We start from the raw sequence: 12,338 nt of genomic DNA, 5'->3' as shown, positions 1-12,338 counted from the left end.
ATAGACTGGCTGGATTTTTTTGAGGTTGGGGGGGGGAGTTAAGAGGGGGAGGCTGGCGGCTGTAAATATGAAGGGTGGAAAGGAGGCCCAAATGATCACCAAGCTCCTTTAAATAAAGTGAGGCAAATAACCCACATTTAGCTCTGGGGGTCTGTCAAATAACCCCTTTTTATATTCTTAAGGAGAGGAGCAGAGGGCAGCAACATTGCTAATGAAAAGGCCTCCCTCAAGGAGCAATCCAATGTGATTAAGAGAAACCATTTATAAGATGTATACCTGGATTCATCTCCAGTCCCCTAATTTGACAGTAACTAGAGATAATTACCCACTTTCACTCAGTCTCCCCTTCAGAGCACCCCCAGAGTGTTTTCCAGAGCCCTGCCATAGACTCAGCAGATTACACACACATCCATCTAGCTATCATTTTAGAAGGTTGGTATACAATCCAGAGGAATGCGAAAACACACAAAATCCTACTACACACATACATGATCCATTGTGTTAGCATTAGAACATAAAGAGCAGAAGAAAGTACTGCAAGAAGAGTTCAACCACCAGCTCCTAGAAACAGGAATTTTCAACTGCAATTCTCCTAAGGTTTTATTTTTATGTCTTATTATATTTAAAGAAGGCGGAGGTATCCCTATTTTGAGGGCGGGGTGGGCAGAGAAGTTAGAAAAAACGAACTCCCCTTCTTCTTTTTAACAATGGGAGAGCTTTTCGTTTTAGATCCAAATACATTTAAAACCCGATTCAGAAAACTGAACAGCAAAAGTTTGACAAACAGGAGAGCAGTTTTAAAACAGGCAGCAATGGGAGAATCTCACACACACACACACACACACACACACACGACAGCACACACAAGGTGGAAAAGAGAAGGAGGCGGGGAAACAAGTATTTATTTTAAAAATCAAGATTTCCCTTTGTTTTGTTCGGAATCCTTACCTTGACTGGGCAGCCATAGTTAAGTTTAGCGAGCCAAACGTCTCCTGTCCATCAGCAGGCTTGGCCTTTCCCTGCGCCCCCACCGCCCAAAACCTCCCCGTCCATTTGCCGATGCGCCTTTGCCCGCACGGCCCCACTCCCCGCCTGCTCAGGATGCGCCCCCCCCCTCTCCCCCTGCCTTCCTCCCCACCACCCAGGCGGCTTCCTGAGAGAAGCCGCTTTGCCTTTCCTAGTTCAGCCCTGCACTAATTTGGATAAGACATCCGGGCACCCGAGGGCCTCCTCCAGTCCGGAAAGATGCATTGCAAGCCAGGAGGGGAAGGGAAAAGGAGGGGGGGGGGAGAGGCCGCTCTGCAACTCCACAGGTAATTAGCCAAGTCCGGGCTATACGTCGGTCGGTCGGGCTCTCGTGGCTTCCGCCTGCCCTTCAAAGGCGAGCGTGGGAAGCGCGCGCCAGCCCCGCAGCTCAAAAGGGAATCGCCATGGCGCCCTGTCTTTCTGGCTAACCCCCTTAAAACCCGCACCTAACTCTCAACAAAAGCCCCCCTCCCCATAATAATTTAGTTTTTGGGGAGGGGTCCCCTCAAATTAAAGTTTGCATGGTACAACCCGCCTCCTTAAATGGACATGTTATTCTGTCAAGGGCGAGAACACGGGAGGGATTGGCTAAGAAAAAAGGCACAAGCCCGGCGAGGCGAACCTATCACAGCGGGAAAGGCCGCTTCCCAGACAGACGCCCCGCCTCGCCGGTTTAGGAGAGGAGGAGGAGAGGAGGAGGAGGAGGCCAGTGCCAAAAGCCTTCACAATGTACAAACACGCACCAGCCGGGACACGGAGTTCCCCGTATTGCTGGCATGCGCGTATGCATCCATGCGAGGAGGTCCGTCCCTAGGAACAGAGACAGGGGAACGGGGCGCGCCAATAAAAGAGGCGGCAGCCGGCAGAAAGACACTGGAAACTTTTGCGGCAGAAGAATGAGGGCCGAGGGGAGGGGTTGGGGACACACGAAGTATCGCTCAGCTGTTATTGCAACCCGACAAGCAGGGAGGGGAGCAGTGCTCTCAAAAGGAACTGCCTTGCTAGATCAGGTCAAGGTCCAACTAAATCAGTGTTTTGTTCCAACAGGGGACAGCCCAAGCAGGGCACAGAGGTGATTCAAAATTTCCCCCCAGTATTGAAAAATCTTACTTTTAGGACTGCAGTTGACTGGTCGATTAAAACTCCTTTGATGTCCTAAAAGGATGCCTCTCGTTTACTGGGCAACCGGATATATTTTTTAAGTCATATTTTAATACAAATGCTTATAAAAATTTGCAAAATTCAAGCACAGCCTTCAGGTAAGGCATCATCCTAAAAGAGGTATTCTTGTGTCAGACATACTTTTTTGTCTCCCACAGGTATGTGTCTAATAGGATCATGTTTGCTACAACAGGTGTGCATAATCGTAAAAATAAAATCTGCTCCTTGCTTCAAATAAAATAGTTTTACCCATATGAAATATGTGAATTTAAATCAATAGATTGAATGACTAAAACTCATATGATTGATAAATTAAAATTTATTTAACTAGGTTGCAGGCCTAATTCTTCTAATTCCACCAGGTAGTCATGAGGCTCACTGGGTTACCTTGGACCAGTCTCAGCTTAACCTACCTCACAGAGTTGTTGCAAAAATTAAAGGAAGGTGGAATAAGGAAATACATGTGCAGTGCAATCCGTTATGACCAGCATATGCACGTAGCCTGGTTTCTTTGCAATAAAAAGAAAAGCATTCACAGTTGACTTTAGGCCTTTACCCCAGTTTACAAAAAAGAAAGAAAAATTAGTTCTCCAGAAGTTATTGCTGAATGTGTGCTCATTGGCCATATTACAAAACGGTAGCTATGTGCAGAGTCTTATCCACGCTGTACATTTCTAGACTTTTGGGATGCAAAGATACGTTTGAACTGCATGCGTAATGCTTGCTGAAATTTCAGGAGGCAGAAGTGGTGGATGAACAAGATTTCCAGTACTTAGGGCCAAGGTATCAATGCCCACCATAGCTTCTAATTTCTCCCCAGGACTATCAATATTAAATTATATAAAATCATTTTTAAAATAAAAATAAAAATGCATATCTATACAATTAAGGGTGCAATCCCAAGCATGTTTAGACAGAAATAAGTCCTACAACTCCCAGCATCCCCTGCGAGCCATACTATCTGGAGAATGCTGAGTGTTCTGTGATTTCCCCCCTAAAATACATAGGATTGCACCCTAAAAGTAATTGTGCAAATTTGTTCAATTTGCATAGCTTATACTGGTTGAAGAATTCACCTTTTTTTAGCACAGTTGTTATGATTACTTTGACAGTATGTTTGGCTTAGAAATTTTTTAATGTGAAGTATACATCACCTTGCCTATATGTACAAATAACAGAGAGCAGTACAATGAAAATGTTGATGTGTTGCAAATTCTAAGCAGGTTGTGAGATTTTATAAATGGGCAGTAGGAGAAAGTTAAGAGCCATTTAACTCCTCCTTGGCAAATAAGGTGTGGCTTGCAAAGCCTTCTTTAGAACAGAATTTTGAAAGGGATCTGTGCCTAGCTGGTGAAGAAGTTAAAGGGATTTTGTACACATTCAGACATTTCCCCACAAGTGGCTTTTTTTTTTACAGCACCTTTTCTGGAATTAATTTTGCAGAAGCCATTCAAAGGGAGAAGGATTTGGAAGAAAGCATCAGTGCAAAAAAGAGAAGTTGGATAGCCCACCATGGTACTATTCAGAAGACACCTAAAACCACGGCTTTAACTACAGTGAATAAGGCTTTTTGCCTTATTCACTGTAGCTAAAGCTGTCTTTTAAGGTGTCTTCTGAACAGGGCCTATATCAAATAAGAGATCAGCCCAGAATAGCTGGTCTTTTCCCCCATTTCATAGTGGCTGGGTGGGGGCAGCACTGCTTCCAGCTGCATGGAGGTGCAGTAAAGCTCAAATGACATGCAGGAAACAGAACTTTTTGCATGTTTGTTTTTATCTGGTAAAGGAGTTGTTGGGTTGGCAGCAGGGACCAAATGGAACAGCAGATAATCAAAAGTGTTAACAAGTGTTGACAGTGTAAAACAAAGATATAAGTAGCTCTCTCTCTCTCTCTCTCTCTCTCTCTCTCTCTCTCTCTCACACACACACACACACACACACACAATTGCAAACCTCCGCCATCCACATTACACTTAAGTAAGGCAACTGCAAGGCAAACCAGCAAAACCAAGACCTCTCGCAACCCGTGGAACACAAGAAAATTATTGAACTGCAACATAAAGCCCATTCTTTGTGAACTCTCCCTTACTTCCTTTCCCATCCAAATAAACCTGAACTCTTTCATATATAGACATTTTTACGCGGGAGCTTTTGCAGCTCATGTTGCTAAAATACACACAACACCCTGATAACTAACACAGTATTGGACATGCATCTGATCTCAGCAGTGAGTGGGGAAGCAGGTCTTCAACAAAGCGGAGGGAAGGCCCATTAATTAACGTGATGTGTCTTAACAGCTTCCATTTACGTCCAATAGAGATTCCTTTGCAGTGGGAGGTGAAAGGGGTCAGCTGCCTATTGTGAGTCCAAGTACTTCAAGCATGCTAGCTATGGGCTTTTCATTTGCAAACAGACCTCTGGCCCCAGTCCATGAATTGTCCCATTGAGGGAAGTTTCAATGGCTAGTGCTCCACAATCTCTCTACTGTACTGCACAGCCAAAATAACCAGTTTCCCAGTGGGGATTGCAGATGTGCCCTTTTACCCATCACCTCAATAATGGTGCAGAGTGTTTTTCCAATGAGCATCCTAAAAATATCCAGCCCCTCCCTCACCCCCTACTCCCTGAATCCATTCATATATGGGTCATTAGCCCATACCAAATTATTAACACACACACCTTCACTCATCACCACTGCAGAGAAAAGGCAAACTGAACAGCCTCATTTGTAAGACATCCTAAGCTTTGGATTAATCGGTAGCTGCTTACAAGAATTCCATCTATACCCCTCTACAAATCTATGAAGCGACCACACTGGGATCACCGTGCACAGTTCTGATCGCTGCACCTTTAAAAGGATACTGTAGAGTTGGGAAGAGGGCAGAAAATGTCAGCTAAAGTGATCAAGAGGATGGAGCAACTCCCCTATGAGGGAAGGTTACAACATCTGGGACAGTTTAGCTTTAAAAATAATAATAAAAGGCGAGTACAGGGAGGTATATGATAAGATGTACAAAATTATGCATGGTATGGAAAAAGTGGGTAAGGGACATTTTTTTCTCCCTCTCATAATACTAGAACACAGGGTCATCCCATTAAGCTGATTGGTTGGAGATTCAGGACAGATAAAAGGAAGTACTTAGTGCATAGTTAAACTGTGGAATTTTTTTTACCACAAGATATATTGATGGGCATCAATTTAGATTGCTTTAAAAGAGGATTAGACGAATTCGTGGGGGATAGGGCTATCAGTGGCTAATAGAAATGATGGCTATATGCCACTTCCAGTATCAGAAGACATATGCCTAGGTATACCAGTTGCTGGGGAACATGGGCAGGAGGGTGCTGTTGCACCTGTGACTTGCTTGTGGGCAGCTGTTTGGCGACTGTGTGAGCAGAATGCTGGACCAGATGGACCCTTGCATGGCTCTTATGTTCTTACAACAGTTTCCCCCAACCTGCTGCCCTACAGATGTGGTCAGGCTACAACCAAAATTTCGAGCTACCAGTTGCAGTTCAGCACCTCTGGAGGGCACCAGCTTAGGGAAGGATAGGCTATGCCCCCCCAAAAAAAAAACCACAACAAAAAACAGGGGAAAGGTTTGTAAGGTCCAGTGAAGGCCGTTCTTCAATGAAAGACACTATAGTGTAGCAGTCAGAATGCTGGACGAGGACTGGCGGCAGCCAGGTTCAAATCCCCCACTCACCTGGCTGCATTCGGACCACACATTAGTCAATGGTGGGTGGAGTAGTCAACTCACAGTTGGGTTTTTTGCAGGTACTCCCCTCATAACATGTTCCTACACAACTGTGGGTGGTTTAGGCTCACACTGAGTGGATTCATAGTCAACCTGGCATTTGACTTGACACAGCCCCCACCCCTCTCCCTACCCTCCCTCCTCCCTCAGTCCTCCCAGTGCCATCCCAGCAGCCTCTGCAGAGAACCTAGCACAGTTTTGGCCACTCTTGCCTGGGAACTCTGTAGCCAGGTGGAAAAGTCCACTCAACAGGTTGCAAAGTCCACTGGCTCAGTTCAGACAACACAATATCCAGTGGTTGTGTGACCAGCTAACTCTGCAGCCAGTTGTGCTTCTCCAGTGGTTTGCTTTTTGTTTTACAAGAAAGTCAACGGTGGGGTGGCTTTTGCCCAACAAACAACACAAATACCAACCATTAACCATTCAACTGACAGTTGACAACTAAAACCACCGGTGGTTATTGTGTTGTCTGAACTGAGCCAGTAGGTCATTTGGGCCATGGTAGTTGTTAATTATCCTCCTCCCCACTCACAACACCTTAAACTCCTCAGAAGGCAGGCAGGATATAGATTTTTTTTTTCTTTAAAAGAAGCTGAAGCTTAAATGTGAACATTATAGCTAGCTAGTCTCTTTCTGGTCTGTTTCACTGCTACACAACTATCCCTGAAGTTTTTAGGGCAATAAAAGAGCCACTGGGGTTAATCTCTAGTAAGCTTGCTTAGAAATGCACTGTTAGTATTACAAACGCTTATGCTTTTTTTGGCCACCTTTAGGTTCGGTGGGCAGGGTGAGTCTCTCTGTGCAATGTTTTCATACTGTATTTTGTATTTGTGCTTTTAACCTGTTGGTTGTTTTATGATGGTTTTAATTTTTGTGAACAGCCCAGAGAGCTTCGGCTATTGGGCGGTATAAAAATGTAATAAATAAATAAGTAGATCCACAGAACACTCTGCATCGCCTCAGAGAATGCTGGGGCACAATCTCCATTTGTGTACAGAACTGGGCCATGACAGACGCCCCTTGAATAGTTTTTTTTTCCCCCAGGGGTCTGCTTAGTCTGCCTGGCCTGTTGAGCCAGACTTGGGCTGGCTGCAATGTAAATGCGAGGATTTCCTGCCAAGAGCTATAAGAAAGAATCTAGAAGTTGTGCAAATTGCCCTTCTTTAAAGAGACTCTCCTGGAGATAACGTCCTTTCGATTTGGGGCTGCCAGACATTAGCCTGCTGTCACTCTGGACAGCTCCATCCTTTGGTTTTTAAGTGTTCCACCAGCCCCACATACTTTTGCAAAGGGTTGGATTTAGCATATGCAGGGGCTTTTGTGTTCCTGTTGGAGTTGAGAGCAATCCAGAGAGAAGGCAGGCTGCAAAGAGCGTTAAATATCTTGCTTTATGTGCCAGCTGAACAAAAAGATTCGCATCCACAGGCAGAACACAGTTTGCTCTTCAGACTCTCTATAGCTGTCAGATTCATTTGGATGCGATATCTGATCCAGGATGAAAAAGAGAGGCATGTTTGGATAGTACTAAAAACTAGGCTCCAGAGGAGGCTTTTGGGGGTTGTTGTGGTTTGCTTTTGCTTTTTTGCTTTAAGATGTCAATGTGTGTATTTTAGTGTGCTCTTGGAGAATTATATAAGGCAATGGAAATTAACTGTCTCAAGCACCGTTTGGTGGGAAGGCAGAATACAAATTCAACAAAAAAGTAAACAAACAAAATCATGTATGCGAAATCACAAAACACTTCAAAGAATATTTAAGGAGAAGTGGTCAAGTCAAGTCCTTTTGAAATAGTGAAAAATCGCCCCGCACAACCACTCATAGATAAGCTCCCTAGACTTGAGCAGTTACTTGCTAGCATATCTCCTGAGTAATTAACTAGCCTGATTGTTTGTGCCCTTTCATGAGTCAAACATGACGCTAGTGCACTTATTAGCCCTTTGAGGCCAAGAGATAGTGATGGAGACAGAACTGAAATCCTGGAATAGCTGGCGACTGGAGGTACCACATTGTAGTGATCTTGGACTAGCCAGATGATCATATTGGAAGACTTCCTCACCTCCCTCTCAGAATTGTCCTGTGACAATTCTCCGTCTTATTCTTAATATCTACCTGGCACTGCTGAGCAAGATGACACAGCTTTAAAACACAGTGTCAGCTGATTAACACCCCAATTCTACTTTTCTTTTACTTTTGCAGCAGTGTGTACCATGAACAGGACCAAATTAAGGGTTGGAAGAGAATGAACCGAAACTGTATACGACTTAGTTTCATGGCCTTTATGGAAGTCACTTTGAGCACTTCTGAGCTGGGAAGGTGACTCAAAAGTTGTATCAAGAAGCACCGCTCCATTGATCTGGTTGTAGAAATGCCATTGTGTTATGGTAGCGCTGTGTGCCTTCCTCCTTTCTGGCACGAAGCCCCTCCTTCTTCACACAGCGCAAAGTCAAACTAGGGAAATTTGCTACTACAAGATGTAGTGATGGCCCCCAATTTGGATGGCTTTAGTTGGACTAATTCCTGGAGGAGAAGGTTATCAATGGCTAATCATCCTGATGGCTCTATGCTACATCCAGTAACAGAGGCAGTAAGCCTATGTAGACCAGTTGGTGGGGAATATGGGTGGGAGGGTGCTGTTGCATTCATGTCCTGCTTGTGAGGTTCCCGTGGACAGCTGGTGGGCCACTGTGTGAGCACACTGTTGGACTAGATGGACCCTTGGTCTAATCCAGCATGGCTCTTATGTTCATTCGGGAACATTGTGCACAGCAAAACTCTGTGAAGCAGTGCTGACTCTGTTTAGCATTCCTGTTCAAGATTGCTCAACAAAAATTGAAACCAGTGGTAGCCAACTTCTATATTTTCAGGAACTCCTCTGTCTTCCAGACAGTGATTGGGATAGCCAGAAATATAATTTGCTGCCCAGTCTAACCCTATTACAAATGGTCAGTTTTCATAATTATGATAGCACACACCACCAAGCAGGAAGAGTTTACAGTTACAAAAATCACATGTACGGCACAGTATCACATACTAATATGTATATTTCCACATTAGAGACTGGAAATCAGGTTCACACACACACACACTAAAGTAGACAAATTATATACAATGGTGGGCAGGCAGTAGTTCTCCAGATGTTTTGGACATCAACTTCCAAAATTCCTGAACATTGGCCATGCTGACAAAGGCTTCTGGGAGTTGACGCCCAAAAAATTTGCAGATCTATCTTCTGCCCACCCATGATTCATGCCTCCCCTCTGGATGTTACGTATGTCATGCCCCCTCTGGAGGAATCTTCCTCAGAAGATGACTTGGAACTAGCCGAGCCAAATGACCTTGAGGTAGATCGGGAAGACCCTGGCTGGGGCCCTGGGTGAGACAGTAGTCGGGCCTCCTTCCCCTCAAGATGCAGTGAGCCTTCTCTGTGAACTGGAGGCAGATGCTGAGCAGCCACCTTGCCCTAGGGAGAACCGTTCAGTTGGCCATCAGACAGAGGAGTGACTCCTTGTGAGTAAAGGGGTATCTGTGAGCAAGACTCTCCTTATGAGTAGGTCTGCAGCTGGGCTCAGAAGGCTCAGGCTTAAAAGCCTTCCGTTCTGAGGGCTGGAACAGTGCCTGTGCACCAGATACTGGATTTGTATTTTATACCAGACTACCAAGCTCTTCTCTGGACCTCCTGTGTTTGGACCACAGACTGTCTTCAGGGCTTCCTTTTGGTACTGACCCATGCGAATTCCTAGCTTCTCTGTCTTTACAACACCAGAAACAGGATGGTAAAATGTGGGATTTCTCCACTTCTTACCAATTGAAGACACTTCTCTTTTCCCTGACAAGTGAAAACAGTGGGCTCATTTCCCACTGACTGCTAAACTGAAACCACATCAGAATGTCACCAAACCAATGAAAGTCATGCTTCATTCACACGCCTGAATAAAGTACATCAGTAGTTTCCCCCGGAATTTGAAAGAAGTATATGATATGTCATAAATTGATGTAAAAAAGGGGGGATGTGTCAATTTCCAGCACTTTTTACCTTGCTGTAATTTTTATCAGATCAGTTTCGAATTCTGGGCCTCATTAGGTAGTTATTAGCTCAACCAGTGTCAAGCCATAGAACTTCGAGGGTTATAATGGCAGAACCTTTTTTGGGAGTGGGGGGAGCCTCATCTTAACTAGAGGGGCAACTCTTATGCCCCTTTAATGGGAATGGTTTTTGTGGCTTTCATGCAAATTGCTTTGATCTGGAAATGTGACTCAAACGTTTTATGATCACAGGAGTACAAAATGCAATTGCATTTCTTGATTAAAATCAGGGGCTAGACCTAGGTGTCAAGGTAGGGGGTTGGGTGCAGATCCGTCCCGTGGGCCACTGGCTAATTGCTAATCTAAGCTATTTTACAAGTTGCCTGCAGAATGGCCACAGTGCCACAAGTGACCCTTCTGAAGAAACCTACATTTGACAAACTCTGTGCCAACTTCTTCTATGGAAAGTATAAGTAGCAGTAAGGCAGATTTCGGTTTACAGCAACTGTACCAATGTAAGTTTGCTACCAAGAGCCACCATGCAAGGCAGAATGTTTGGAGGCCTTCAGCAATGTCTCTTTAAGACTTGAAGGGAAGAGAAGCATATTGATTTGGTTCGCACAACACAACAGCCTACCATGGCTTGATTTACCCGCATGCACTTGGTTTACCATGTCATGCGAACCCAGGCAGCAGAGGTTGTTTGAGGGTTAGAAAACCCTCAAATAAGCCATGGCACGATGCGACAGCCCCTGCAGGCAAATTAAGCCATGGTGGCTGATCATGATGTGCAAACAGGCCCATAATCAGTTACCTCTTGCAATATTCCACCCTGTTGCAAGTGGGTTCCAACTGCTGCATTTCAACACAAAAAGTCACCGATAACGTTTCTTGCAAAGAGCATGAAACAAGATGGCATTTCCTCACTAAAAGCCTCTGAACTGCACATCATCCTCACCCAGCGTTAAAACCTTACCCGTTTTTGCTACTTGCTGCATTTGTGGAAGCCATCTTGACAATTCTGCGCAAATCAGCTCATCTGGAAAAGGAGAAATAATAATCACCCATCAACTATCGAGATCACTTTTTGAAGCAAATCATCAACTCGATATAGCATTTGTAAATTGCAAAGCCCTTTTCCAACATTTAACTTATTACTCCCAAAAACACCAGTAAAATACCACCTATCTTAGCACAGCACCTTTGTGACTAAAAAGTCAAGACGTGGTGAGCGAACTCTGCTGGACACTAAGCAAGGAAAACACACATCCAAGAGCTGAAAAAAGAAGTCCCAGTAGGGTAGGCGTAGACGCAATTTATATTCCCTTCCCTAACCTCACACCTTCCAGATGTGCTGGACTACAACTCCCATAATTCCTAACGACCATGCTAGCTGGGAAAGATGGGACTTGCAGTCCAACACATATGGAGGGCATCAGGTTGGGAAAGGTCTGTGCAACATGCCCTCCACTCTATTTTAACTATCACGACTGTAGAATTGGGATTTTGTTCATGTCCCAACCATTTCCCCCTTCTCTTTCTCCCCTTGCATCTTTGCTTCATGTCCACCCTGAGGAAAAGTTCGGATGAATTCAAAAGCTTGCTCATTACATTGTGACTTTTTTGATGGGTCCCAGTAAAGGTATTGTGATACTGTTGCTTTTGGATTTTTTAAAAATGTAACTTGCGGACAAACACAGCTTTCCACAAGTTTCACTTGCAAGCCTGGAAGCAGCTCCCAAACTAACCTACTCCACAGGGTTGTTGTGAGGATAAAATTTGGTAGCAAGCCAGGGAAGGAAGCGGAAAAAGAGATTACAGAGAAGCAAATAATGAAGAAAACAAACACTGGAACCTTTAGATATGTTCCTTCTTCAGCTTTGCAGCACAAAACAGTCTTTCCTTCTCTCTCCTGGCTGACACTGACACACACACGCAGTCCCAGAGCCTTCAAGATTATAAGAATTCTAAGACGCCAAGAGCTTCCTTCAAAGCAAGGCACAGGAAGTTTGCTTTCTTTTAAGTGGTTTGCACATGTAACGCTGCTAGAAATACTTATAAACACAAAACCGATATATATTAGAGGCAGCTTCCTCGAGAGAGGGAGAGACACCCCTATAGACTATTGTTATTATTCACTACTAAAAGGCATGCAAAGAGTTCCAGCTGCAGGAGAAAGAGGGGGGAGGTGGTGGAGGGGCAGAAGGCTGGTGCTGGGACTTATGAAAGTTCAAAGAGAAAAGTAAACAGCATGAACTGGAACAAGTTCTAATCACGGTAGGTTGGGAGCAGGAAGATTACAGGCTCCAAAGGCTGGCCCAACTGTACTAGCAAGCCAAGCGACTGCTAAGGCTGCAAAATTTTATTGGGG

General features: G+C 44.6%; 1 protein-coding gene across 4 annotated transcripts in view; it reads right to left on the bottom strand.

Annotated features, from left to right (window-relative positions):
• Positions 1 to 12,338, bottom strand: part of AFF1 (ALF transcription elongation factor 1) — a 174,605-nt gene that overhangs the window by 154,672 nt on the left and 7,595 nt on the right. For 3 of the 4 annotated variants that reach the window (XM_063136219.1, XM_063136220.1, XM_063136221.1), the window contains exon 2: positions 10,944 to 11,006. In XM_063136219.1, the coding sequence (XP_062992289.1) occupies positions 10,944 to 10,978 (35 nt within the window). In that variant the 5' untranslated portion in view covers positions 10,979 to 11,006. Of the gene's footprint in view, positions 1 to 948; positions 1,078 to 10,943; positions 11,007 to 12,338 lie in introns of those variants that run through there. The other variant, XM_063136223.1, reaches the window with a different exon arrangement.

Source organism: Elgaria multicarinata, chromosome 10 (genome assembly GCF_023053635.1).
Source record: "Elgaria multicarinata webbii isolate HBS135686 ecotype San Diego chromosome 10, rElgMul1.1.pri, whole genome shotgun sequence".
Classification (NCBI taxonomy): Eukaryota; Metazoa; Chordata; class Lepidosauria; order Squamata; family Anguidae; genus Elgaria; species Elgaria multicarinata.
This window is presented reverse-complemented; position numbering and strand designations above follow the sequence as displayed.